The 25,122-nt window shown below is 49.8% G+C and overlaps 2 protein-coding genes across 3 annotated transcripts; one reads left to right on the forward strand and one right to left on the reverse strand.

Annotated features, from left to right (window-relative positions):
• The first annotated feature begins 58 nt into the window (after positions 1–58).
• On the forward strand, positions 59–18,965 carry POM121C (POM121 transmembrane nucleoporin C). The gene is made up of 13 exons (XM_055410068.2): positions 59–647; positions 1,547–1,762; positions 2,074–2,232; positions 4,421–4,501; positions 5,892–6,066; positions 9,648–9,739; positions 10,744–10,817; positions 11,461–11,585; positions 11,697–11,799; positions 12,028–12,204; positions 13,653–15,314; positions 16,375–16,497; positions 16,806–18,965. The coding sequence occupies exons 1-13, from the start codon at positions 82–84 to the stop codon at positions 16,901–16,903; spliced, it is 3,651 nt and encodes a 1,216-aa protein (XP_055266043.2). The 5' UTR covers positions 59–81; the 3' UTR covers positions 16,904–18,965.
• On the reverse strand, positions 18,966–24,360 carry NSUN5 (NOP2/Sun RNA methyltransferase 5). 2 transcript variants are annotated; one of them, XM_055410069.2, is made up of 10 exons: positions 24,228–24,360; positions 24,007–24,129; positions 22,951–23,125; positions 22,763–22,871; positions 20,690–20,828; positions 20,484–20,599; positions 19,958–20,136; positions 19,570–19,780; positions 19,357–19,497; positions 18,966–19,281 (listed from the first exon to the last, which is right to left on the reverse strand). In XM_055410069.2, exons 1-10 carry the CDS (start codon positions 24,318–24,320, stop codon positions 19,167–19,169), a joined length of 1,401 nt encoding a protein of 466 aa, XP_055266044.2. In that variant the 5' UTR covers positions 24,321–24,360; the 3' UTR covers positions 18,966–19,166. The 2 variants fall into 2 exon arrangements, with proteins under 2 accessions (XP_055266044.2, XP_088689411.1); XM_088833285.1 differs by lacking the exon at positions 18,966–19,281 and having other exon boundaries at positions 19,353–19,497.
• Positions 24,361–25,122: the final 762 nt, after the last annotated feature.

Below are 25,122 nucleotides of genomic sequence, written 5' to 3' on the forward strand. Positions count from 1 at the left end.
CGCAGTGACGCAGTCGGCGCGCGGCGACGCGGCGCGGTGCACGCTGGGATATTTAAGTCTTCTCCGCGGCGCGGAGCCGCGATGTCTCCGGCGGCTGCGGCGGCTGGAGGAGGCGACCGACGGCGGCCGATAGCGAGTGTCAGGGAGGGCCGCGGCCGGGGCTGTGGCCGGCCGGCCGGGGCGGCGCTTCTCGGCCTGTCGCTGCTCGGCCTCGTGCTGTACCTGGTGCCGGCGGCGGCTGCGCTGGCCTGGCTGGCTGTGGGGGCTACTGCGGCCTGGTGGGGACTGAGCCGCGAGCCCCGAGGTTCGCGCGCGCTCTCCTCGCTCGTTTGTAACGCGCGGCGGCAGCGAACTCTGCTCGCCTCGCCTCCTGCCAAATCGGCAGCAAACGGAAATCTCCTAGAGCCGCGGAGCCCGCTCGAAGGACCCGACCCCGCTGAACTGCTCCTCATGGGCAGTTACCTGGGCAAGCCCGGCCCCCCGCAGCCTGCCCCCGCCCCGGAGGCCAGGGACCTGCGGGAGAGGCCGGGCCGCCGCCCTCCTGTCCGCACCGCGTCGCCGGCTCAGTCGGCGCATCCCCAGCGTGTTCAGGTTCACCCCTCCCTCCCCACTTCTCTTCTGCGACCCTCCAGGAGGCCTTCCTACCGGTAAGATAACCCTGATCTTCTCCACAGCCTTTCCTCTGTCGCCTGGCTTTGAGTTGAGGACTTGACTTTTAAATCCGATTTTCTTTTCCATTAAGTCCAAAGTGGATTCTGTGTCGTTTTGTCCTCTTAATCACCCTGATGCGTATCTACCGACTCCTGTCCGCCTTTACCCTTTGGAATGAGATGTAATGCCACAGCGGTTCCCTTCCTTTCAGTTCTTAAAACCGTATGAATTTTCATGCAGTATAGATTTAGCAGAATACTTGATAAACCATTAACTACCCCTGTTTCTCATGAAAATATATTTATCTTTTACGTGTAGTTAAAAATTATTTGTTAGATCCATCTCCACCACTCCCCCCCCTTGGACCACTAATTGAAATTCTGTGGTTTAGCCAAGCTCAAAGAGGTGTTCCTAGGAAACATCTCTTTTATCAATAAAACTTGATAAAGATGATCCAGGAGAATACAAAAATTTGATGAAAATACTAGATTCATGAAAAGTACCTTTAGTTGAGAAGATGAACATTTAGGGGTTTAAAATGTTTGACTTTGAGAATATATCATTGATGACCTCGCATAAAAGATTGAAGCATCTTGAAAAGTTCCTCCCTTCACATCTTGTCCCACACTTTTCTTCCATTGTAATTTACTTGTGTGGGCAAGGTTTTCAATTTCCCTCTCAAATTGTTGGAAGTCCATTGTAGGGACAGCTGTTACGCAGCTGTCACTTTGTGCCCTTAGATGAAATGAGGGAAAGTTGCCATAAACATACTGTGTGTTCTGTGTTGCCTAAAAGTTTAAAGCGTCTGAAAAATATCTGAACCCACGAGGTTCTTCAGTCATTTAAGTTTTCTGACGTTTCATCAAGCTTCTTTGGTATCTCCCATTCTCCACAGGGACTGTGGGACTTTATCACATCGGTTTGTAGTAACACCTCGAAGGCGATATCCAATCCAGCAGGCCCAGTATTCCTTGCTGGGGGTACTTCCCACAGTATGCTGGAATGGTTGTCACAAGAAGACTGTGCTGTCTGCTCGTAATTCCAAAATGGTGTGCAGCCCAGTGACAGTGAGGATTGCGCCTCCAGATAGCAAACTGACTCGTTCTCCAATGTGAGTATTGTCGAATGTCTGTATTTCCTTTATTCTCTTTCAGTTATTTCTCTGACAAAGCAGAAAGAGAAATAGCTGCTTATTTGAATGAGAAATCCCAGATTCTAGTAATTGAACCATCTTTTGGTTTCGTTTGCCTTAGACTGTATCTTTGATTGCCTAGGGCGATTTCTGTGAGTGTATAAAATTATACTTTTGCTAACATGTGGTTAGCAAAGCTGGTTAGCTTCTAATGTCCAGTGACTGAAGTCTGTGCTATGTGGCTTGGCAGTTAGAATACCTTGATGCTGGAATCTTGTCTTTCATTGCAGACCAGAACAGATTATCAACTCAACACTGTCTTCACCATCAACTAGTGCCCCAGATCCATGTGCAAAGGAGACTGTACTGAATGCCCTCAAAGAGAGAAAGAAAAGGACAGTGGAGGAGGAAGACCAAATATTTGCTGATGGCCAGGAAAATAAAAGAAGGTAACAGGACCAACAGAGTAATTAACAGGCTTCTCCCAGGGGCTCCTGGGTTTTGTTGAAATATAGGGTCACTCTCCAAAGATATACAAACCAGCTCCAGTTTGTGACCCTTAGTAGATTCCCTTCTTTGGTTTTCATAGAAGTGGTTGATAATAAGGTCTTAAATTAATGCTGTTCATTTTCTGAGACACATGTTAGATAAATTTTGTAATTTGCTTTTTCCGTAAGTACTAGAGATAAGCCGGCAACTATTAGCCAGGTTAACCTTGTACTTTTGACACAAGCCAGCTAAATTTTATTTTTGAGAGAGCATGCTTGACGTCTTCCCCTCACAGTCTCCTGGCATTTAATTATTTGAGTAACCACCGATTTCACTGTTGTAATTGTGCTGAGGGGAATGCTTGGCAAACAGAAGTGAGGACTAGAGCATGGTAGATATGTCAGTAGTGAGACTAAAACCACTTTCATTGTTTGCTGTTCTGTATGGACGATGCAGTAAACAGTCTAGTAAGGCCTTAACAGGCTTTGCAAGGAGTCGGTTAAGGATTCCAGTCGTTTTTTTAGTTCAGTAAATGGAGCACCCACTACATGTCAGAGCCTATTCCAGGTACAGTGGATAGAGCTTTGAACAAGACGTAGTCCTCATGGGTTTGAGAGAGACCAGAGAAGAAGGATAATAAAAATAAACAAGGTAATCATAGATTATAAACATATAAACAGTAATATAACAGAGGGTAATGAGAAGGGGGCTTCTTTATATACGGTGGTCAAAGAAGTGTCCTCTGAGGAGACAGCAGCCTCACACTTAAAAATTATTGACCCCATTACCTAGACAAGATTGTTCATATCCTACAGGGTAAAAATTGGTCAGCTTTGATACTTCAGATAGCAAAATTGAGTAGGGAGATACTAATGCAAGTGTATTTATGTCATAGAAAGATCAGGTAATAATGACTAGAGATAAATATGATTGGCATGTGAGCAGTTTGACCTAATGTCAGCTAGCTAAGCAGTAGTGGCAGGGATTGAGGAGGTGTGGAGATAGGAGAAGAAATAACTTTATGGTTCATCTAGGTTTCTCACGTTCTCCAGGGTGGTAATTTTTCTTGACCCTAGTGAGCCTATACTTGAGGATTCTATATTATCTTTCACATGATAGGAATAAGCAATAATTATGGGCTCCAAAATCACTGCAGTTGGTGATTACAGCCATTAAATTAAAAGACGCTTACTCCTTGGAAGGAAAGTTATGACCAACCTAGATAGCATATTAAAAAGCAGAGACGTTACTTGGCCAACCAAGGTCTGTCTAGTCAAGGCTATGGTTTTTCCCGTGGTCATGTATGGATGTGAGAGTTGGACTGTGAAGAAAGCTGAGTGCCGAAGAATTGATGCTTTTGAACTGTGGTGCTGGAGAAGACACTTGAGAGTCCCTTGGACTGCAAGGAGATCCAACCAGTCCATCCTAAAGGAGATCAATCCTGGGTGTTCATTGAAAGGACTGATGCTAAAGCTGAAACTCCAATAGTTTGGCCACCTGAGTCAAAGAGTTGACTCATTGGAAAAGACGCTGATGCTGGGAGGGATTGGGGGAAGGAGGAGAAGGGGATGACAGAGGATGAGATGGCTGGTTGGCATCACCAACTCAATAGAGATGAGTTTGGGTGGACTCTGGGAGTTGGTGATGGACAGGGAGGCCTGGCGTGCTGTGATTCATGGGGTCGCAAAGAGTCAGACACGACTGAGTGACTGAACTGAACTGAATTGATGTGCACCATGCAAAGGCCCTTCTGTGTGATAGGTCAAGTTTTTCCTTAACACACTTGCCATATTAACCTGGGGAACACCATAGGAGTGTCGGTTGACCCCTAAAGTGTTTTTGTTTTTAATTTGGGTATGGTAGGATGGTAAATTTGTGATTCTGATACTTTGGTGAGAAATTAGCAAATAATCGAAACAACTTAATAGTTCAAAAGGTCTTGAAATATTTTCATACTTTCCTTACTGCCCTAAATCTTAGGATAAATTTAACTTTTTGGAATCTTTGTGGTTGAAGCATCCCTCTTCTTGTCTAGCAGGGAACCTATGTGCCACAGAAATAGTATAAAGTCCCAACAATATGGGAATATGATTTGGGGCCGGGGGAAAAATAATTTCATTTAATTGAGAGTTTTTTGATTTGTCGTAGGCGCCATGATAGCAGTGGGAGCGGACATTCAGCGTTTGAGCCCCTGGTGGCCAATGGAGTCCCTGCTGCTTTTGTGCCTAAGTAAGTGAAAATCCGTGGATGAGATGTATACTGTTTGGAAAAGGGGCTTTATCAGAGTTAATTGTCCCGTTGACTTTCTTCTTTGCTTTTGTATTGCTTTATTAGTTCAGGTTCACATCTTTGAAATCAGAGAGGAACGTTTTGAGTAGCTTGCCACAATTATTATCTTCTAATTCCTTTTAATGTTTTTTTACTAATATGGATAAAATATGCTAAAGCTAAGAGGGTTTATAAATATATTTAATAACCAGGTGTATGAACAGAAGCTCACAAGGTTGGTGCAATGGATAAAATGCAACCATATGAAATTGAAGATAAAATATTACATCTCTGCATTTGAGTTTAAATACATTTGAGGAGGAATTGATCCGCTTAATTTGAGCTAGTAGTATAGTATGGCTGCCCAAAAAAGCTAATGTGCTCCTAGTCTGTGCTGATAGAACAGAAACTGACATGAGGCTGGTTAGTGGTAGTCCTGCTTCTCTAACTTTTGCTCGGATTGTCAGTGGAGTGTGTTTGGTTTCGTGTACTACACTGTAAGAGAGGATCTTACGGGCGGTGGTGGGCGAAGCAGTGTGAAGGCGCATACTCGCCCAGAGATGAAGAATCTCAAGGAGAATAAGGAAATGTGGATATTGGTGGCTCAGACGGTAAAGCGTCTGCCTACAGTGCGGGAGACCGGGTTCAGTCCCTGGGTTGGGAAGATCTCCTGGAGAAGGAAATGGCAACCCACTCCAGTATTCTTGCCTGGAAAATCCCATGGATGGAGGAACCTGGTAAGCTATACTCCATGGGGTCACGAAGAGTCGGACACCACTGAGCAACTTCACTTTCACTTTAACCTCACTCCAAAAAATGGAAGGATTGTCAGGTCAAAAAAGAAAAACAACTTGCTCAGAGCAACTCCAAGTAGTATCCATTGGTGAGTGTATCCAAGTTAGAGAGAAAAGCATTTTCATCCAGTATAAGAATAAACTGGTGTGTGGCTGGGTATCATAACAGAAATTGAATGGCTCTTCTATAGGAAAGAGGTATAGGGAATTTAGTTGGAAGTTTAGAAAAGATAGTTTATTCCTCTTAACTAATTCTGATTTTTATTTTAACAGTATTATCGGGGTAAAATTGGTGAATAACAAGCTACCTGTTTAAAGTATACAGTTTGATAAGTTGTGACGTGCATACAGCTGTGAAACCAGCACGACAGTCAAGATAATGAACATATTGTCGCTTCCAAATATTTTCCTGTGTCCCTTAGTAATACCTCCTTTCAACTTGCCCTGATCTCCAGGTGTCCGCTGATTTGTTTAAAGACAGATTTTGTGTCCCTGGACAAAACCGTAAAAGAATGTCTTTAATAATGCATCTAAGTATCTTATCCCCTTCTTCTTAGGCCTGGGTCTCTGAAGAGAGGTCTTAATTTACAGAACTCAGATGATCACCTGAATAAGAGATCCCGCACCTCTTCTGTGAGCTCCTTGACAAGCAGCACACACATAGGCGGCATTCCCAGCTCCAGCCGCAATGCCATCACCAGTTCCTACAGCTCCACACGCGGCCTCTCTCAGGTACGTTCATCTTGTGCTATGGGAGACATGGGTTCCCAGCACTAATTAATCCATCAGCCAGTGTTCACTCCCACCTTCTACCGTCAGATAGTGGTATTACCACTAACAGATACAAACCCTTGAGTGATAACTACGGACCAGTGGAACAGAATAGAAAGCTCCAAAAGTAGAGCAGTCATGTGTGGAAACTTGATACAAGACAGAGCCATTATTGCAGATAAATGGGCAAGAGGCGCATAATTCAATGGATGATACTAATTTTATCATCAGGTAGATCAAGTAGTCCAGATTGCATTGGATCATAAAAGAAATTTATCCTCTAGGCATTGAGAATTTGATGAAATTTTTTAAATGTTGTCATTCTCTTTCTAAAAAAGAGAATATAGCCTAGTATATAGCCTAGGGAACAGAGGAAGCTTTGCTGCCACACAGATATACAGACGTGGGTTCCAGTCTTGACTCTGACATTTAGTAGCTCTGGGGCTTTGGGCTAATGACTTAAACTCTATTTCTCATTTCTGAAGGACTGTTGTAAAGACTGAAGGTAGTATTTGAAAAGTACCCGTTACAGTGCCTGTTTAATAATGTATAGTAGCTAAGTAAAAATAAAGCTTGTGTGGAGGAAGATTTTCGAGGGGAGAAAAATTATGAGTTAAGTTAATCTAGAAGGCTCTTAGAGTAATATAAATGAAAGATGAAGGTCTCAGTTGTAGGAATGCTAAAAGGATAATAACAACGTTTGCCTTGAGCACTTTCTCTGGGCTCAGTTCAGTTCAGTCTCTCAGTCATGTCCGACTCTTTGCGACCCCATGAATCACAGCACGCCAGGCCTCCCTGTCCATCACCAACTCCCGGAGTTCACTCAAACTCATGTCCATCGGCTAGGCTCTGTACTAATCAAGCACTTTACATACATTTCCTCATTCAATCATGACAGCAGGCATATTAAGTATACACTCATTATCCATATTTTTAAAATCTTCTTATGTCAGATTTCAGATGTACACAAAAAGAAAATGCCATGATGGACCTCCATGTAGCTTTAATAGTTAACAGCATTTTGTCAATCGTGTTCCATCAACCTCTGCCCCCCATTTGTTTTGCTGTTATGCTTTAAAGTAAATTGAGGACTTCCCTGGTAGTCCAGTAGTTAAGAATTTGCCTGCCAACGCAGGGGTCATGGGTTCAATCCCTGGTTTGGGAAGATTCCACATGCCGCAGGGCAACAAGTCCACACGCCACAGCTACTGAGCCCACACTCTGGAGCCTGCTAGCCACAACTAGAGAAGTCACCATAAGGAGAAGCTTGTGCATTGCAACAAGAGAAAGTCCTTGCATAGCAGCAGAGACCCAGCACAGGCAAAAATAAATAAAAATGAAGAGAAAGTTTAAGCAAAAAACAATAAATTGCAAACATGTCATTTCAGCTATAGGTCTTTTAGTATATTTTTAGATTTTTTTTCATATTAATAAGTACAATACCATTATTCCTCTTAAATGATTTAAAATAACTTTAATATTAGCTAATATCACTCCATATTTAAATTGCACTTATTGTGATAAACTATCTTATTTCAGTTACACTGTTTGAATCAGGAACCAAAAATCAATTCATGACATTTGGTTCATATTTCTCTTAGGTTCCTTTAATCTATAATACTACTGTTACTACTCTTTTTTCATGTTTTTGAAAAAAGTAGATGATTTTTTTCTGTAGGATTTCCCATATTTTGGATTAAGTTTGCATCATCATGGTGTCATTTTAACTTTATCCCCTGTTTTCTGAGGCTTGATTACATTTAAGTTCAGTTAATTTAGCAGAATATTGCACAGGTGGTACTATGTACTTTGATTTTTTTTTTTTTTTTTTGGTACTGTGTACTTTGGGTTAGGGCTTCCCAGGTGGCTCAGTGCTAAAGAATCTGCCTGTCAATACAGGATACCCCAGAGACGTGGGTTCAATCCCTGGGTCAGGAGGATCATTTGGAGGAGGAAATGGCAACCCACTCCAGTGTTCATGCCTGGAAAATCCCATGAAAAGAGGAGCCTGGTGGGCTACAGTCCATGGAGGTCACAAAGAGTCAGAGATGACTGACTAACCACACACACACACGTACTTTGGATTGCATCTTGTCAGGAATAGATGAAGTCTGGTGGTTTCCTTTTTGATGTTAGTATCAATCAGTGGTTATTGCCACTCTAATCTGTTTTAGAAGGTTTAGCAGGTTGCAAAATGGGGATTTCCTTGGTTGTGCAATGGTTAGGACTTGGTGTTTTCACTGCTGGGGCCCCAGTTTGATCTCTGGTAGGGGAACTGGGATCCAGCAAGCCTTGTGGCATGGCCGAAGAAAGAACAAGAAAAACGGGCTCCTCAAACAATGCTGGTTGGGAGCGTCAGTTGGTACCATTCCCTGCAGGGCGGGGTGGCCGTGTTACCAATAGTAGAGATGCACATGCCCTTTGATGCAGCAGGTTTGCTTTTAGGAATTAACCCTCACGTGTAGTCGGAGACATACACGAGGATGTTGATTGTACCGTTGTTTTAATAGTGGAAGCTTGGAAGCAATGTAAGCATGCCTTTCTCGGGGACTGGTTGAGTAACGTACAGTATTTCTGTAAGTTGAAATACTAGGTAACTGTTAAAAAGAATAAGGCAGCTTTAATGGGTACTGATGTAAATGATCTCAAAGTATATTTTTTAAAAATGCATAGTGCAGAGCTGTGTATAGTGTCCTCTGTTCATCCTGCGATTTCTTTCATCTTTTGATGTGTATAGGATGATTTTGACAGGATATATTAGAAACCGGTAATAACTGTTGAAATAGGAAATTTTTTACTGTGTACTTGTTGGAATTTATTTTATTTTTTGGCCGTGGTGGGTCTTCATTGTTGGTGGGCTTTCTCTAGTTGCAGCACGCAGGGGCTACTCTTCCTTGCTTCTCGTTGCACTGGCTTCTCTCACTGTGGAGCGCAGGCTCTGAGGAGCGCAGGCTTCGGTAATTGCAACACACGGGCTCAGTAATTGTGGTCCACAGGCTTAGTTGCTTCACAGCATGTGGGATCTTCGTGGACCAGGGATCGAACCGGTGTCCCTTGCATTGCACGGCATATTCTTAATCACTGGAACTCCGCTTGGTGAGGAGACAGATGTATGGATAATTATCATATAATGATAAATACCACTGATGTTACAAAAGTCATAAATGTCATGATAATGTATTTTTAAAAATAAAGTTAATGAAATAAAACTGAAAATTTAATGAGACCAAAACTAAACTAGTTTACTAGGTTATCTTTGTTGGAACAGTTTCTTAATTTCCTTTTGTTTCCATAGATAATATGGGGCAAACTTAAATGTCCGTCTTAGCTCTAAACGGTTAAGTGAGTGTGACATCCTCTTTTTTAACAAATGCCAGAAGTACATTCTTCGATTCTACTTTTATTAGTTAGCATGCCATTAGTTCTTCGGACTTTTTCTTAGTTACCTAAAAGATGTTATATGCAGTGATGAATAAAACTTTATCAAAGGTCAGATGATAAACTATCAACTATGGTCAATCGTGCTTGTATTTGACTTTTAGCTGTGGAAGAGGAGTGGTCCCAGCTCATCTCCGTTCTCTAGCCCAGCCTCATCCCGCTCCCAGACACCAGAGAGGCCAGCAAAGAAAATAAGGTAATCAGGTCCATCTATGGACCAAGGCTATGGTATTTCCAGTGGTCATGTATGGATGTGAGAGTTGGACTGTGAAGAAAGCTGATCGCCAAAGAATTGATGCTTTTGAACTGTGGTGTTGGAGAAGACTCTTGAGAGTCCCTTGGACTGCAAGGAGATCCAACCAGTCCATCCTAAAGGAGATCAGTCCTGGGTGTTCATTGGAAGGACTGATGTTGAAGCTGAAACTCCAATACTTTGGCCACCTGATGTGAAGAGCCGAAAAGACCCTGATGCTGGGAACAATTGAAGGTGGGAGGAGAAGGGGACGACAGAGGATGAGATGGTTGGATGGTTCACCGACTCAGTGGACATGAGTTTGAGTGGACTCTGGGAGATGGTGATGGACAGGGAAGCCTGGCGTGCTGCAGTCCATGGGGTCTCAAAGAGTCTGACGCAACTGAACTGACTGAACCCGTTATTCTTTGCTGCATGGGTTAATGAGGGGGTGGGAAGGAGGGCCGTTTCCTTGGCTCTCGGGCTTCCTCCGCTCTGATCCTGAGGCGCGAGGAAGGAGCCTGTAGAGGACAGTGACCTGGCGCCCAGGTCGCTCCCGCTCTCACAGTCGTTTCGTCCCAGCTATAGAGGCCTCTGGCTCTCTCCCCGACGCTGCAGCGTGAGTGACGGGGGTGCAGGAGCACAGACCCTACCGAACAGAGCAGACAGAGTGGCTGAAATCAGTGGGCAGCAGGCTTCACATTGGTGGACTGTAAGCAAGGTTTTGAAAAGTGTTGATTTGTGGTGGTTTTAAGACAAAACTTTCTCCATGGCTTCCATAAACTGCCTCCATTCATTTCTATTGGGATTTTCTTTTGACTTCTTTTTTTTTTTGTCCTGGCCTTCTGAGGTCCTAAATCATGGTGGTTCTAGACCAGTTGATAGGCAAGTAAGTAGGTACAGGAAGTTATCCAGTACTTTCTGTGAGCAAATCTTTCAAAACTTAATTCTGCCTTTTTCTCCTACAGAGAAGAGGAGCTTTCTCATCATTCTAGTTCTTCAACTCCATTGGTAACAGACAAGGAGTCCCAGGGAGAAAAGGGTAAGTTGATGAGTGCACTAGAGCGGCTGTTGGTGGAGGTATTGAACCTTGCTCTGTGAAGGGCCTCGTGGATACAGAGAGATGTTTTGTCTTTCAGAGGTTTATAGTCAGGTAAGGGAGAAAGGTGACTCAGAGGAATACAGTATAATATGTGATAACACTAGGCTATGGATAAGTTTAGGTTGAGGTATCTGTGAGCAGTCCAGATGACCATTGTTCAGTAAGCAGTTTTGTGGGCTTCCCTGATGGCTCAGTGGTAAAGAATCCCCCTGCCAATACAGGAGACACAGGTTTAATCCATGGGAAGGGAAAATCTCCTGGAGAAGGAAATGGCAACCCACACCAGTGTTCTTGCCTGAAAAATCCCATGGATAGAAGCCCTTGGCAGGTTACAGTCCATAGTGTTGCAAAGAGCTGGACGTGACTGAACAACAACAGAAGTAGTTGTATGCTTTGATTCGGAGCAATTCTCCCTTTATATCCTCCTGACTATTAGAAATAATCTAGCAAACCCCATCCAAGAGCCCAAATCATGGAAAATAGAATCTTTCAGAGATACCTAGTGAAAATTCAGTGTTAAAAACAGGAGATAGATAACCTATCCGTTTCTGGCAGAGAAGAAGAGAATTAAATCTTTCTTTAGTTGCAGATCCAACCACATGGAAGAAGCAGAACTCGTGGAATTCCCCATCAACACCTGGCAGCTCTGGGCAGCGTAAACGGAAGGTTCAGCTGCTGCCCTCCAGGCGAGGAGACCAGCTGACCTTGGTATGGGCCTGTCCCTCTACTTCTGCCCACCCCAGCTTAGCTCTGCCTTAGGAAGGCTAAATACAGGATTCTTACAGTTTCTCCAGATTGACTTGTTTTTCTCTTTGGTAGCCTCCACCTCCCCAGCTTGGTTATTCGATCACTGCTGAGGACTTGGACTTGGAAAAGAAAGCTTCATTACAGTGGTTTAACAAGGTCTTAGAGGATAAGACTGGTAAGGAATATAGATCAGTTTCACACTCCAGAGAGTCTTTGTCTCCTTGGGTTTTATTTTGGTCTTTCTCATGTGGGAAATCCATTTGGGCCCTCAGTGGAATCTGGAGAATGGTGAGCATTGAAGGGAAACCTTTGTGAGTCGTACTGAGGCCCCGAACTCCCCGTGCTCCGTGCTATGCAACTGGAAAGCGTTCCCAAACAGTGTCATCTTTTCTTTCGTCCCTAGACACTGCCTCATCCTCTGTCACCGAGGCCCCACCTGCCAGTCAGTCTTCCTTCACTTTTACCCTGCCTGCCGCTGGGACTGCTTCATCCCCAACCTCCCTTCAAGGCCCTAGCACTAACCCACTGTTGGAGAGCTTGAAGAAGATGCAGAATTCCCCGGGGCTACCTTCCCTCCCTGGTGAGTGGGAGAGCTTACTCTGTTTTGTTTTTTGGCCACACCACACAGCTTGTAGGATCTTAATCCCCGACCAGGCATCAAACCCAGACCGCTGCAGTGGAAGTATGGAGTCCTAACCACTGAACTGCCAGGGAGTTCCCAGGAGAGCTTATTTTGGCACGTGTAATGACATCAGCTTTTGTTTTAGGTAGAAGTAAAAGCGCCAGGACTTCCCTGGTGGTATATGGATAAGAGTCTACCTGCCAGTGCAGGGGACTCAGATTTTTTTTTTTAATTAATTAATTGGAGGCTAATTACAATATTGGGGTGGTTTTTGCCGTACGTTGACATGAATCAGCCGCGGGTGTACATGTGAGGGGACTCAGATTTGATCCCTGGTCCGGGAAGATTCCACATGCTGCAGGGCAGCTAAGTCCATGTGCTCTAGGACCTGTGAGCCACACGAGCTGAAACTTGGGTGCCTGGAGCCCCTGTTTCACAGCAAAAGCAGCCACCACAGTGAGAAGCCCACGCACCGCAACTGGAGGGTAGCCCCCACTCGCAGCCACTGGAGAAATCCCGCGTGCAGCAACAAAGACCCAGCACAGCAGAGTGGTTTAATAACAAAAATTTTAAAGAAGTAAAAACACCGTGCTCATCAATTCCTGGAAATTGTTTTAAAGGTTGACCCTGTTCTACCAGAGCTGGTGCAGGCTTAAGAGCTTTAGAAGCTGTCATCAGTTTTAGGGAAGGGCTGCAACACTCAGAGCTGAGGGAGGCAGCTTAGTTTTGGTCGCCAAGTAGCTCTTGATTTGAAACCCAGTCCCTCAGCTCTTCTGAGCCTTGTTTGTCATCATCTGTAAGATGAGAAAATAATGCTGACTTCGTGAGGTGTCCTGGAAGTGTCAGTGATCACATGGTTAGGATGTCTTATCCCACAACACGAGGTACCATTATTCTTCCCGAAGTTTCCAAGGTCTGTTGCTGTTCAGCCTTCTTGGCACTGCATATACACACACTCTGCTGCACTTTATCATGTCGTAGAATGTGTCAGGCATTCAGGGGCTCTGAGTACCTGGCTCGTGGTCAGAGACCCTCTCCTCCTTCATGGTTATATGCTCTCTACTTGTGCCTGGTGGGTGAATATGGTACAGTGCATCTTTATTAGCTGTATAAGGTGTATCTAGATTATTAACTGGACGTAAGTAAGTTCAGGTGATTGGAATTTTCTTCGCTTCTATACATGTAATCCCCAACGGGGCCCACGTTTTATCCTCTGAAATCTTTCTTATGATTTGTGAAGGGTAGAGATTATGAACACTGGCCTGTTTTCAGGAATGAACACTTTAAAGTTCTGTAATATGGATTAGTCATAATTGTTGACTGTTGAATCCCGAGCACTGTGCTGGGCTTTAAGCACTGTCACATCTGAAGTATTCCAAATTCGCTTTCTCCACTCTTCTTCCCAGAGCCTGCTGGAGTGACCACCACTGTGGTTGATTCACCCCCGAAGACACCCAGTCCTCTGGCGTCTCTGAGCTCCTCACAGTCAGGAGCCCTTCCAGCCACCTCCTCCGACTCCAGATCCACCACTGCTGTCTTGGGGCTGACCCCGGCTTCTCCCGCAGGACCCGTCACCGATGCCACCAAGTCCCCTCCAGCCGCTTCGGCTGAGACATCTGCCAAATCCCAGGCCCTGTCCACCCCACCTCCCAGCCCCAAGCAGAGTATCCTGTTTGGAATGCTGAGCACCCCAGCTGCTAACCCTCCTGCCTCTGTAGCCCCTGCTATGTCTTCAGCATCACCCACATTCAAGCCCATTTTTGTGGCCCCCCCGAAAAGCGAGAGTGGGGATCCCTTGCCCTCTAGCCCTTCCACAGTCACGGCCGTGGCATCTTCCAGCTCGGCCCTCCCCACGACTAGCAGCAGCACAGCCCCAACTTTTAAGCCGATCTTCAGCAGCGTGGGGCCACCCACATCTGTGCCTGGGCTAGCACCCTTCTTCAAGCAAACAGCTGCTCAGGCCACTGCCACGAGTGCCCCGCTCTCCACCGGCCAGGCCACTGCCACCTCCACAGTGACATCCGTGACCACGGCCAGCACCTCCACAGACTCCGCTCCAAAGCCCGCATTCTGCTTCGGTGTGAGCAGCGTGACCAGCAGCCTGAGCAGCGTGACCAGCACCACTGCGTCCGCCTCCCAGCCCTTCCTCTTTGGAGCTCCCCCAACTTCTGGTGCCAGCTTCACCCCAACTGGGGGCTCCATATTCCAATTTGGCAAGCCTCCCGCCATGCCCGCCGCCACATCAGTCACCACCTTTGGCCAGTCGCTTCCCAGTGCCCCTCAGACAGCCCCCAGCAGCAGCAGCAGCAGCAGCACTGGCTTCAGTGGTTTTGGTAGCAGCCTCAGCACCTCCGCCCCGGCCACCACCGGCCAGCCCACGCTAACGTTCAGCAGCACCGCCACCCCAGCCTTCAACATTCCCTTCGCCTCGGGCGCCAAGCCTCCTCTCCCATCCTACCCGGGTGCCAACCCCCAGCCCACCTTCGGGGCCACCGAAGGGCAGCCGCAGGGGGCTGCCAAGCCGGCTCTCGTGCCCAGCTTTGGCAGCTCTTTCACTTTCGGAAACTCTGCAGCCCCAGCCCCAACTGCAACCCCAGCGCCAACCCCAACCCAGCCAGCGTTCGGCGGTGCCACGCAGCCAGCATTCGGCGGTCTAAAAGCCACACCATCCGCCTTTGGCACCTCCGCCAGCACCCGGCCGGCCTTTGGCAGCACCACAGCTGTTTTCTCCTTTGGTGCGGCCACCACCTCTGGCTTTGGCGCTACCACCCAGACCACCAGCAGCGGGACCAGCGGCTCAGTGTTCGGCGGCACAACACCGTCGCCCTTCACGTTTGGGGGACCGGCTGCCCCGGCTGGGAGCGGGGCCTTTGGGATGAGTGTGGCCACCCCAGGCACCAGCGCTGCTTCTGGAGCATTCGGCTTCGGGGCAGGACAGAGTGGGACCACTGGCAGCACAGCTCCTTTTGGGGGAGGCTTGAGTCAAAACAGCTTGGGCGCGCCCAACCAGACCACATCCTTTGCCTTCAATGTGACCAGCACGCCTGACAGCAAACCTGTGTTTGGAGGTATGATCACAAGTTGACTTGGCTCATGGGGCAGCGTCCACTCGTTTGGAGCTTTATATCGTGATAGTGAAGAGACGGGCGTTAAATGCGGCCATACAGTATCGGTTTTTTGGTGAAACGTGTGATTACTGAGTGCAGAGGAACACCTTTCTGAGAAAGTAACAGACTTAATCTCCGAGAATGTTTGTGACGAGGAGGGTTGGGGTGTGTGTGGAGGCAGGTGTGAGAGGGCCCTGTAGGACCTCCCGAGTAGTCACTTCGGAGCCGGGAGATGGTGTTGGATTGTAGGTGGCATCATACCCTCACAGTGTGGTTGTGAGTGAGGCCCGCCAGCACTGTTTTCCCAGCCACGTTCAGTCGTGAGATGTAGGCCTAAACTAAGTGGTAGCTGGTGAAGCCAGCCTGCTGAATCTGAAGCATGCACTGAGGGAGGGGTGGTAGCTGGGTGTTCCGGGAGGCTGAGCGGAGGTGGGCGCAGAGTCAGTGCCCGTGGTGGAGTGGGGTCTGGAGCAGTGGTGGTAACAAGGTGGGAGTTGGGAGGGGAGGGAAAGCCTGAGTGGCAGAAATCTGCCTTCCACCCCCCCAGTCCCCGTAGTCAGCCTACCCCTATGTGAGAAAAGGTCGGGCTGAAGGGACAGCAGGACTGGTGGGAGTCCCAGTGGGCCTTAGGGGACCCACAGGGCGGAGGGGGGAGGACAAGTGGACAAGGAGAGACATCACGCATCTAGTCCTGACGGGGGGCAGGTGATCGGGCTCAGGCTAAAGGCGGAGGTCCACTGAGTCGGCCCCTGAGCTGGGTTTGCTGCCTGAGGGAATGCAGGGGCCCTGCTCCTCAGGTGGCCAAAAGCCAGCCCTGCCGTGGGAGCCAAAAGCCAGCCCTGCCAGCTGGGAGGCTCGCCCGGGATAGCCGGTGTGAAGATCGGTGCTGTCCTTCTGTTGGGGGGACCCAGAGCCCAGGTGTCCTTCAGGAAGGCCCTGCCAGGAGCCGAGCTCCCTCGAGGCTCCTTCCCCTCTGCTCCCCAGCCTGGTCCATATAGCTCTCTGTCTCTCTCCATCCTAGGCACCTCCACACCCACCTTCGGTCAGAACACCCCAGCCCCTGGGGTAGGCGCAGCTGGCAGCAGCCTCTCCTTTGGGACGTCCTCAACACCTGCCCAAGGCTTTGTCGGAGTCGGACCTTTCGGTAAGTGGCCAGTGTGATCTTGTCTCCTCTGAAAAGGGGTCGGGTGGGGCGGGCTGGCAGCACCCAGCTGTCTGAGGCCAGTCCAGGAATCCAGCACCGCCCACGTTTGGAGTTGAGCAACTGACCACTCGGAAGCCAGGTGAAAATGCTGGTCAGGCCTTGTTCCCAGACGATCTGTGGTCTTGAGATTTTGTGTTTTTAACCAGTGCCTCTCCCAGAGGGATTGCCTTTTTCCAGTGCCCAGTGTTCTTTAGAGAAGTGCTCCTGGGTCCCAGCCACCCTGATGAGATCTTGTTGAATCTTTTCAGGATCGACAGCCCCTTCCTTTTCCATTGGTGCGGGATCCAAGACCCCAGGGGCTCGACAGCGGCTGCAGGCCCGGAGGCAGCACACCCGCAAGAAATAGCCTTCGTCCCTCACCCAGCCCCCCACCCCACCTTGCCCAAATCTGGACCTCGGCACCTGCTAGGAAGAGCCTCTGATCCTTCTAGTTCCATAAAGCAGACCAACCCCAGACCTCTGGCTTCAGCCCCCAGGGAGGTAGTGGCAGCGTCAGGGCTGTTTCCCTCTTTCAGGAAGCAGAAGCCCCAGGTCTGGGGGTGTCATGGGGGGAGGGATGTGGCAGGGCAGAAGCCTGTTACCTTACTTGAACAGTTGAACTGGTGAAGCTGGAGAGAACTAAGGAAACATCTGTACATACTGTCCACTTCCTTCCCCGACGCCCGTGTAGTATGTAAGCTCAGGCAGGCAGCCCCCTGCCCGCCCTCTCCCCGAGAGCCACCTTGGCTGGAGGCCAGCAGGTCAGGCCCCGCCACCTGCACCTCTGTGCACTTGATGGGTTGGGGTGGACCATCCCCGAAGCCGCACCAGCTTGGCCTAGCTGTGTAGGTGGCTTTCCCCCACCAGTCCCATGAGGGAACTCTGTTTCCCCACTTCTTGCTGCTTCATCCCTCACTGGTTCCTTGCAGGGTCGAGTCCTTTTAAAATGATCCTGAGTCTAGCTTTGCCTTGGAGACCCCAGCAGGTGCAGCTCCTGCTATCCCACTTCCTCCTGCCAAGTCCGAGCCGACCTTTCACCCCCATCCCGCTCTGCCAGTTTGGCCCCTCAAAGCTTGGTGGCTCAAGACTGTTAGCCTGGCAGACCCAGGGGTGGTACCTCCTCCGGGAGAGGGAAGCTCTTGGCACAGGCAGGACACACCCCACACACACAGCCACCCCACCCCGCTGCTTTCAGTTGTCTCCTCACCCACCATCCCCGTTGGCCTCACTGGGCCTGTCTGCCTCTCCGGGATCGTCTGTTTAAAGCTTTGTCCTGTGTTCTTTTGTCTGATGCTCATGTCTATTGCTCTTTGAATCGAGTTTGGAGGAAGAATTGAATTGTATGAGTGGCGGCATGTTGGTAGTGCCGGACTTAACTGTTTCTCAAGTTTCTGGGGCCTCGCTAATTGAGTGTGGAAAGTGGCACCACTCTACGGCTACAAGTGCCGAGTCTTGAATTCTTACATGGTGTTTCGACTTTTAAGGGCTGGCAGCCCAGGAGGATGGGGCCAAGGGGAAGCCAAGGCTTCTGCCCTGTGCTCGCTCTTTCCCACCTACCTAACCTCACTGTTCGTAGTGTGTTAGATAACCCTAAATGAATGAACCGCATTTTAAAATTGTTCTTACTCCCTCCATCCCTTCCTTTCTCCCTTTGTTCCCAAATCCCCTACCCCAGGCCCATGAGCCTTGCTGCCATGCCCATCCTCTTTGGGAGAAGTATGAATGCGTGTGTCTAAATTAAAAGAAAAAAAAAATATTTAAACATTTTTTAACAATAAAAATTTATTTTTGTATTTAAGCTAAATTGCCTTTTAAATTCCTTCAAGCTTGGTTCATTGAGGTGGTTCAGTATAAATGCTATTTGACTAGAGATTAGTTGTGTAGAGTTAAGTTATGCCTGTGTGAAGAAGAGGCTCAGATGCTGTCCCGGCAGCATTCCTGAGGGACTTGAGCTCCTTCTGGAAACAGATGTTAATTCTTATTTTATGAATAATGTGACGTAGGTGTAACTAGTCCCCTCCCCTTTGTGACTGAGGGTGAATGGTTCGTGGCGGGGGACACGCCTCCCCACCCTGAGAGCTCGTGTGGAGCTGAAGGGGGCGTGAGTCCCGGGTACCTGCTTGGACGGGAGGGGGCGGGCATGGGTCTAGAAATCAGGCTGCTGCCTATACCTCACGGAAGGTAGACCCTCGGCTCGGTTACCTCAGCTACACAGGCGGGACAGTTGGTCCAGGAGCCCCCCGCCCCGAGTGTGAGCGCGTGAATGTGGGTGTGGACACGTACGTGCACTGGACAGGGACGGGAGGCTGGGACTTTCCATTATAAACGAAGACTGAATTCCTGTGAGTCTAGTTGGAATTTTTAGTATGAATGTGAGATTTTTCTCCTTGCTTATGTCATTAAGAATAAAAAAACTGTGATCTATCATAGACCATGTCCTGCGTTTTATTTTTGTGAGCAGCAGTGCGTCTCACCCGCAAAAGCACAGCCCAGGGAAGGGACTCAAAGCAGAGGAGTGTCCCATCTCCCTCCAGCTGGAGGAACGGGGTTCCCAGTCTTCTTCCTCCAACCGTAACCAGACTGCCACCTGGGGCTGAGGGCCTGAGAGGAGTCGGCGCTCTGCGCACCCGCTACTTGCCGGGCTGTGTGCCGGGGGCAGCCACCGCTTTCCGCCGCCTCTTCTTCCTCTTTGGGGCTGGGCTGGGTGTCAGCTCTGAGGCTGCTGCTTTGGCCTGTGAGACGGAGCTAGAAGAAAAGTAGAGGGAGTGAGATGTGCCCCAGTCCTCCAGCCTCTTCCAGGGAGGCCCCCCGGTCACTCACCTCGGCACCTCTACCCGTTCAAGCACTGCGATGAAGAAGCCACCAGTGAGTGTGGTCTCGGGGGAGGCCCGGAGGCAGTGTTCAGCGCCTGGAAAAGTGCCGAGGCCTCGGTGCGGCCAGGAGGGGAGGATGGGAGCCAGCCTGCAGGCAGGAATTGGGGTGGGCGTCTAGGTCAGAGGCGGCCCCTCCCAGGCCCAGGTGGACACCCACTACCTGAAGGCCCCTGAGCTCTGCTGCAGCGCAGCTTGCACCACGTCTTCGTTCTCCTCCTGGCAGACGGAGCACGTGGAGTAGACAAGGCGTTGCAGGGTGGGGAAGGTAAGTGCGTGGCTCAGCGCCCGCTCCTGGAAGGCAGCCAGCGCGCGCAGGCGCTCCGGGCTCGGCGTGCCAGCCTCAGGCTCCTCCAGCTGTCTGCTGAGCATCCCTAAGGAAGAGTGCTTTCATAACAGCCAGCCTGGCAGAGCACGTCCCGCTTCCAGGTGAGCACGTCTGCCAAGGGTCACAGGAACCAAACCTCAGGCCAGGACACCCGACCACCCCTCATGCTCCAAATGTTGCCCTGGGTCCATGGGGCCCTGGGCCATGCTCCCTGCCATCTCACCAGAGCCACTACAGGAGGGATCCAGCAAGATGTACTGGACCTGACAATAACGCTGGTCCAAGGGCGAGACTGCCAGGAAATCCTGCTCGGCCAGCTCACAGCAGGAGACCCCCGCCCGGGCCAGCAGGGTAGCCATAGACGCCAGTCGCTTGGCATCCTGGTCAAAGGCGAAGATCTTCCTAGGGAGGAGGGCAGACTTGAAGTGAACTGAGAACTTAACGGACACAGTAACATGTACTTGAAGTCAGGACACACAGGCTATTTAAATGTCTTTAAATTCTAAATTAAAAAGCTCAGTGGTCAGAAATAGCTGGCCTGGGCTCTGTGCTCCGGGGGCTCAGGGACTCACATCTCATACCTGCCGCCCACTGGGAAGCTCAGGGAACCGCCCTAGGTCCAGAAGGAAACACTGAAAGGCAAGGCCTCCTTTCAGCCCGCAGGACTTCCTGGAGTAGGTGTTCCTCACCTCTTCCTACACAGCTCGAGATCAGATCCCACCCCACTCCTGTCTGCCCACGGCACTCACCCTTGATTCTTCAGAAGAGCGGCCAGGTGACTGGTCTTATTGCCCGGTGCGGCGCATGCATCCATGACGTGGGAGCCCGGGGGCGGGGCCAGCAGCGCGGCCGGGAGGCAGCTCGCCTGGCGACGCAGAGCACGGGGCCCGGTGAACGGAGGCCCCAGGCTGACCCCTCCCCACCTGCTTCCCCCCTTTCCACCCCTCCTCCCTACCTTGTCTTGCAGGATGAGGTGACCGGCTTGGTACAGTGGATGGTCATGCAGATCTGTCTGGGCAGGAAACACAAGCAACTCTGGCAGCAAGGGATCCAGGAGAAAACACTTCCCTTTGAGGGCCCTGATGTCCTCGAGGCTGCCAGGGAATATGAACTGCTTATTCCACATTTTATGCATCCCTCCGTGCCAGGTACCAGCCAGGCACTTCACACATCACCTGACTGCTTATTGATGCGACAGATGCTTAAAACTGCTATGAGTATATTAACACGCTGATAAGCTAGAGGCAACAGTTAAAGAGAATGGGATTCTCAGGCCAGACTCTGTGCCCAGAGGATCCCAGAGGTGGAGGCATGGGCACCTCAGCCTCTGTACCTCTGGAAAACGGTAGGTGGGGATTAAATGACATGCAAACCTCGTAGGAAAAGGTTTCACACACATTAGGCTCGCAACAGCCAGTACTATCAGAACATAACCCTGGGGAGAGGGGCCTGGTACAGGGAGGTACTGAGTACTGAGCTGATTCCTGACGGATGAATTAGTACCCTGAGGAGCTGAGGTGAAAACTTTGTTCTCTAAACTATGGAGAAGCACTGTCCATTCACTTGACCCATGTAGAAAACATGAGAGAATAACTAGAGAACGACAACTAGGATGAGAAAGCTAACAAGTAGCAGAAAGAATGGAGGAGGACATGGCAGCCCGCTCCAGTGTTCTTGCCGGGAGAATCCCAGGGATGGGGGAGCCTGGTGGGCTTCCGTCTATGGGGTCACACAGAGTCGGACACGACTGAAGTGACTTAGCAGCAGCAGTAGAAAGAAAAAGTGAGTCCCTCAGTCGTGTCTGACTCTTTGAGACACCATGGACTGTAGCCCACCAGGCTCCTCTGTCCGTGGAACTCTCCAGGCAAGAATACTGGAGTGGGGAGCCATTCCCTTCTCCAGGGGATCTTCCCAACTCAGGGATCAAACCCAGGCCTCCCACATTGCAGGCACATTCTTTATCGTCTGAGCCACCAGGGAAGCCCAAGTAGCAGAGCTGGTATCCAAACCTACACACAGCCATTCTCTACCACCCTGGTCTCGAAGCGACACACTGAAGGGCGACAGGGAGACATCTGCAACAGATGAAGGCGAGTGAGGGAGAGGAGGCCGCGGAAAGGACAGAACAGGAGGCAGCAGAGTGCAGGGATGGGGCGGGGCAGACTGGAAAGGAGGCGGGGGGCACAGCCCAGCGGAGGGCCAAGGGTTTTCAGTGAGGGACTAAAGCATCATATCTGGGTTCAGAACTTTCTGCAGCCAACACAAAGAGGACGAGCATGACAAGCAAGTCTGGACATGGGGAGACCAGCTGAGGGTTCTCGTGCCAATCACGACAGGATATGATGCTTAAACCCAGGCAGCATCCAGAAGAACGGACAGAGATGCCAAAGTAGTAAACGACTAGACAAAAGGGAAGCATGTACAGTAACTCAGTTTCTGCATAATAGTGACATCTGTTAAAACAAGGGATGCACAAGATGCCAAGGTCAGGGATGCAAGGATGGTTCCATATCCACGAAGTAATCAATGTGTGATACACCGTGAACAGGACAAAAATCACATGACCATCTCATGAGGGTGATGCAGAAAAGGCATCTGAAAAAATTCAGCATCCACTCATGATAAAAATTCTCCTCAAACTTGGTACTGAAGGAACATATACCAACATAATAATGTCTGTATATGACAAATCCATGGCTCCCGTCACACTCAATGGGGAAAGGCTGAAAGTTCTTCCTCTAAAACCAGGCACAAGACAAGGACGCCTACTCTAGTCACTTCTATTTAATGCAGCGTTCCATGCTCAGTCGTGTCTGACTCTGTGACCCCCATTGACTGCAGCCCGCCAGGCTCCTCTGTCCAAGGGATTTTCCAGGCAAGAATACTGGAGTGATTTGCCACTTCCTCCTCCAGGGGATTTTCCCGATCCAAGGATCTGAACCTGCATCCCCTGCATTGGTAGGCTGATTCTTAACCACTGAGCCACCTGGGAAGCCCATTCCATGCTCAGGCAGGGTTCCAAACTCACCCGGAAGCCTGACCCTGGTAGGAGAAACCTTGTCTCTTAAAATAATCAATGGCATCCTCAGTGCAGGTCTTCAGAGTGTTCACTCGCACAAATCGAGGCACCTGGGAGGCTAGGAAGCAATCAGCAGTGAGTGAGCAGGAGCCGGGCCCACTCGCTATCCCCCACCTCCACAACGCCTCCCAGCTCACCTGGGCCGGGCTTGGGTCCCACTGCCAACAGGTCCTCGTTTCGGCTCACACCCTGACGAACCTTGAGCCGCGCCAGCTCAGCCTTCAGCCTGGCCTGGTGCCGCTCCAGCAGAGGTTTCCATCGGCCCCCACGCCCTCCAAAGCCTTTTCCCAGCAGTAAGTCATATACTAGCACCTGGGATGGAGAAAGGAGGCAAGAAAACCTTGAGTGTGAATATCCTGGAACTCCACAGTGCTGGAACTGGAAGAGTTAAACAGACCACCTATCAAGATAGTAATGGCTAAAAGTGAGCCACAAGAAATTAACGGACAGGTACACGATTTGAACCTGGTGCCTGACTTCCCAGTCCCGAACCCCTTTCCCATGGCTTCTCACCAGGAAAAGCTCTGTATCTGAACCCTCCTCCCTTGTCGACACCACCTTTTCATTTCACCTAAACAGAGCCTGCTGCGCTATCAACATTCTGTCTTCTGTTCTCGATCTTTCACACAAGACTCAAAGTTAAGCATGTGCTGCTGCTGCTAAGTCACTTCAGTCGTGTCCGAATCTGTGCGACCCCATAGACGGCAGCCCACTGGGCTCCCCCGTCCCTGGGATTCTCCAGGCAAGAACACTGGAGTGGGTTGCTATTTCCTTCTCCAATGCATGAAAGGGAAAAGTGAAAGTGAAGTCGTTCAGTAGTGTCCGATTCCTAGCGACCCCGTGGACTGCAGCCCACCAAGCTCCTCCGTCCATGGGATTTTCCAGAGAAGAGTACTGGAGTGGGGTGCCGTTGCCTTCTAAAGCCTGTGCACCTCCTCTCAATTCATAAAACAGAGAGGGGCTGCGCCTCCTCATTTCGGAGGAGCGACTTGCTAGCATCACACAGTGGACGGCGACGGAGCAGAGACCCTAAGGTTAGGAGAGGCTCACCCTCCTGCTGGAGGAGATGGCACCCTACTCCAGTATTCCTGCCTGGAGAATCCCGTGGGCAGAGGAGCCTGATGGGCTGCTGTCCATGGGGTCGCACGGAGTCGGACACGCCTGAAGCGACTTAGCACGCAGCCTCCTGTTACCTTGGCCAGGTGCGGCCGCAGCTTCTTCTCGGCGCGCAGGAGGCCGGCGTTGGCGATCACGGCGTCCAGCACGGCGGAGTAGCGCTGCGTCTCGCACACCAGCGCGTACAGCTGCTTCACGTTCTGCGCTCGGCCGAGAGGACCCAGGTGAGACGCGGGCCGGGCCGAGCTAGCCCCCTGCCGGGGGCCCCCTCCCGGGCACGAACCCCGAACCCTGCTACCTGGAAGTTGCTGGCGTACACCAGCCCCTTGAGCGAACCCTGGCGGCTCTCCACGCCGGCCAGCACGGCCGCCGCCGCCGAGTACACCGCCATGCTCCGCGCCCGCGCGCGCGCCTTTACGGCTCTGTCGCGAAGCGCGCGCGGCTCCGCACAGCCTCACCTCACTTCCGGGGTCAGAGGGCACGGGCGTTCCGGAGCCGGAAGTCCCAGTACCCATTCAGTTGGTCCCGGGGCGTGTGGCAGTTCACACTCCTGCAAGGGTCTGGAGGCCGACGCAGAGACCCGGCTGACCACTTCTTCGGAGCTCTTTGCGTTTTTCTTTCAATCCTTGCCGATATCACAGGCAAACAGTGAGATCTTATTGATGTTTTAATCTCTGTGATTCAGGTTAAACATGTTCCCGTTATTGGTCGTTTGTATTTCTTCTATTATGACATGTAGATGTTTTTTGCTCACCCCTCTACGGTCTTTTAGTGCCCTTTATATATTAATAATATATACCTCTTATCTTAGGTTTTGCCGTTTTTCCAGTTCATTGTGTGTTTTTTTAATGTGGTTTATAATCTTTTTGGACACCATGAAGTTCTCACTTTAAAAATATTTACCTTTATGGTTTCTGCCCTTGATGTCACACTTGAAAACCACCTCACATCTGTACAATATAGAAATCATCTATGGCTTCATCATTTCACACTTAAATCCACTGATTGCTGCACCTCGTGTGGGCTCTTAGTTCCCTGACCACTGCTCCAACCCCCTGCAGTGGGAGCGCAGAATCTGAATCTGGGGTTTCATGGCACTGTTGAAACACCTTCTTTGTTGGAAAGCTTTGGCTTCTATGACCTCCTCTGCTGGCATTCCCTCCCATCTCTCTGCCAAGGTCTAAGTTTCCTTG

This window comes from Moschus berezovskii, chromosome 27, assembly GCF_049115385.1.
Source record: "Moschus berezovskii isolate FMDL1 chromosome 27, NW_MosBer_1.0, whole genome shotgun sequence".
In the NCBI taxonomy this organism is placed as follows: domain Eukaryota; kingdom Metazoa; phylum Chordata; class Mammalia; order Artiodactyla; family Moschidae; genus Moschus; species Moschus berezovskii.

Excerpts from the sequence above, each read along its gene's own strand:
- NSUN5 (XM_055410069.2), bottom strand. The coding sequence starts at position 24,320 with ATGGCGGTGTACTCGGCGGCGGCGGCCGTGCTGGCCGGCGTGGAGAGC. Across the intron at positions 23,126-24,006 it reads TGCGGCCGCACCTGGCCAAG|GTGCTAGTATATGACTTACT; the intron begins GTAACAGGAGGC and ends TCTCCATCCCAG. Across the intron at positions 19,282-19,356 it reads GAACGGGTAGAGGTGCCGAG|CTCCGTCTCACAGGCCAAAG; the intron begins GTGAGTGACCGG and ends CTTTTCTTCTAG.
- POM121C (XM_055410068.2), top strand. The coding sequence starts at position 82 with ATGTCTCCGGCGGCTGCGGCGGCTGGAGGAGGCGACCGACGGCGGCCG. Across the intron at positions 2,233-4,420 it reads GGCCAGGAAAATAAAAGAAG|GCGCCATGATAGCAGTGGGA; the intron begins GTAACAGGACCA and ends GATTTGTCGTAG. Across the intron at positions 10,818-11,460 it reads GGAGTCCCAGGGAGAAAAGG|TTGCAGATCCAACCACATGG; the intron begins GTAAGTTGATGA and ends ATCTTTCTTTAG.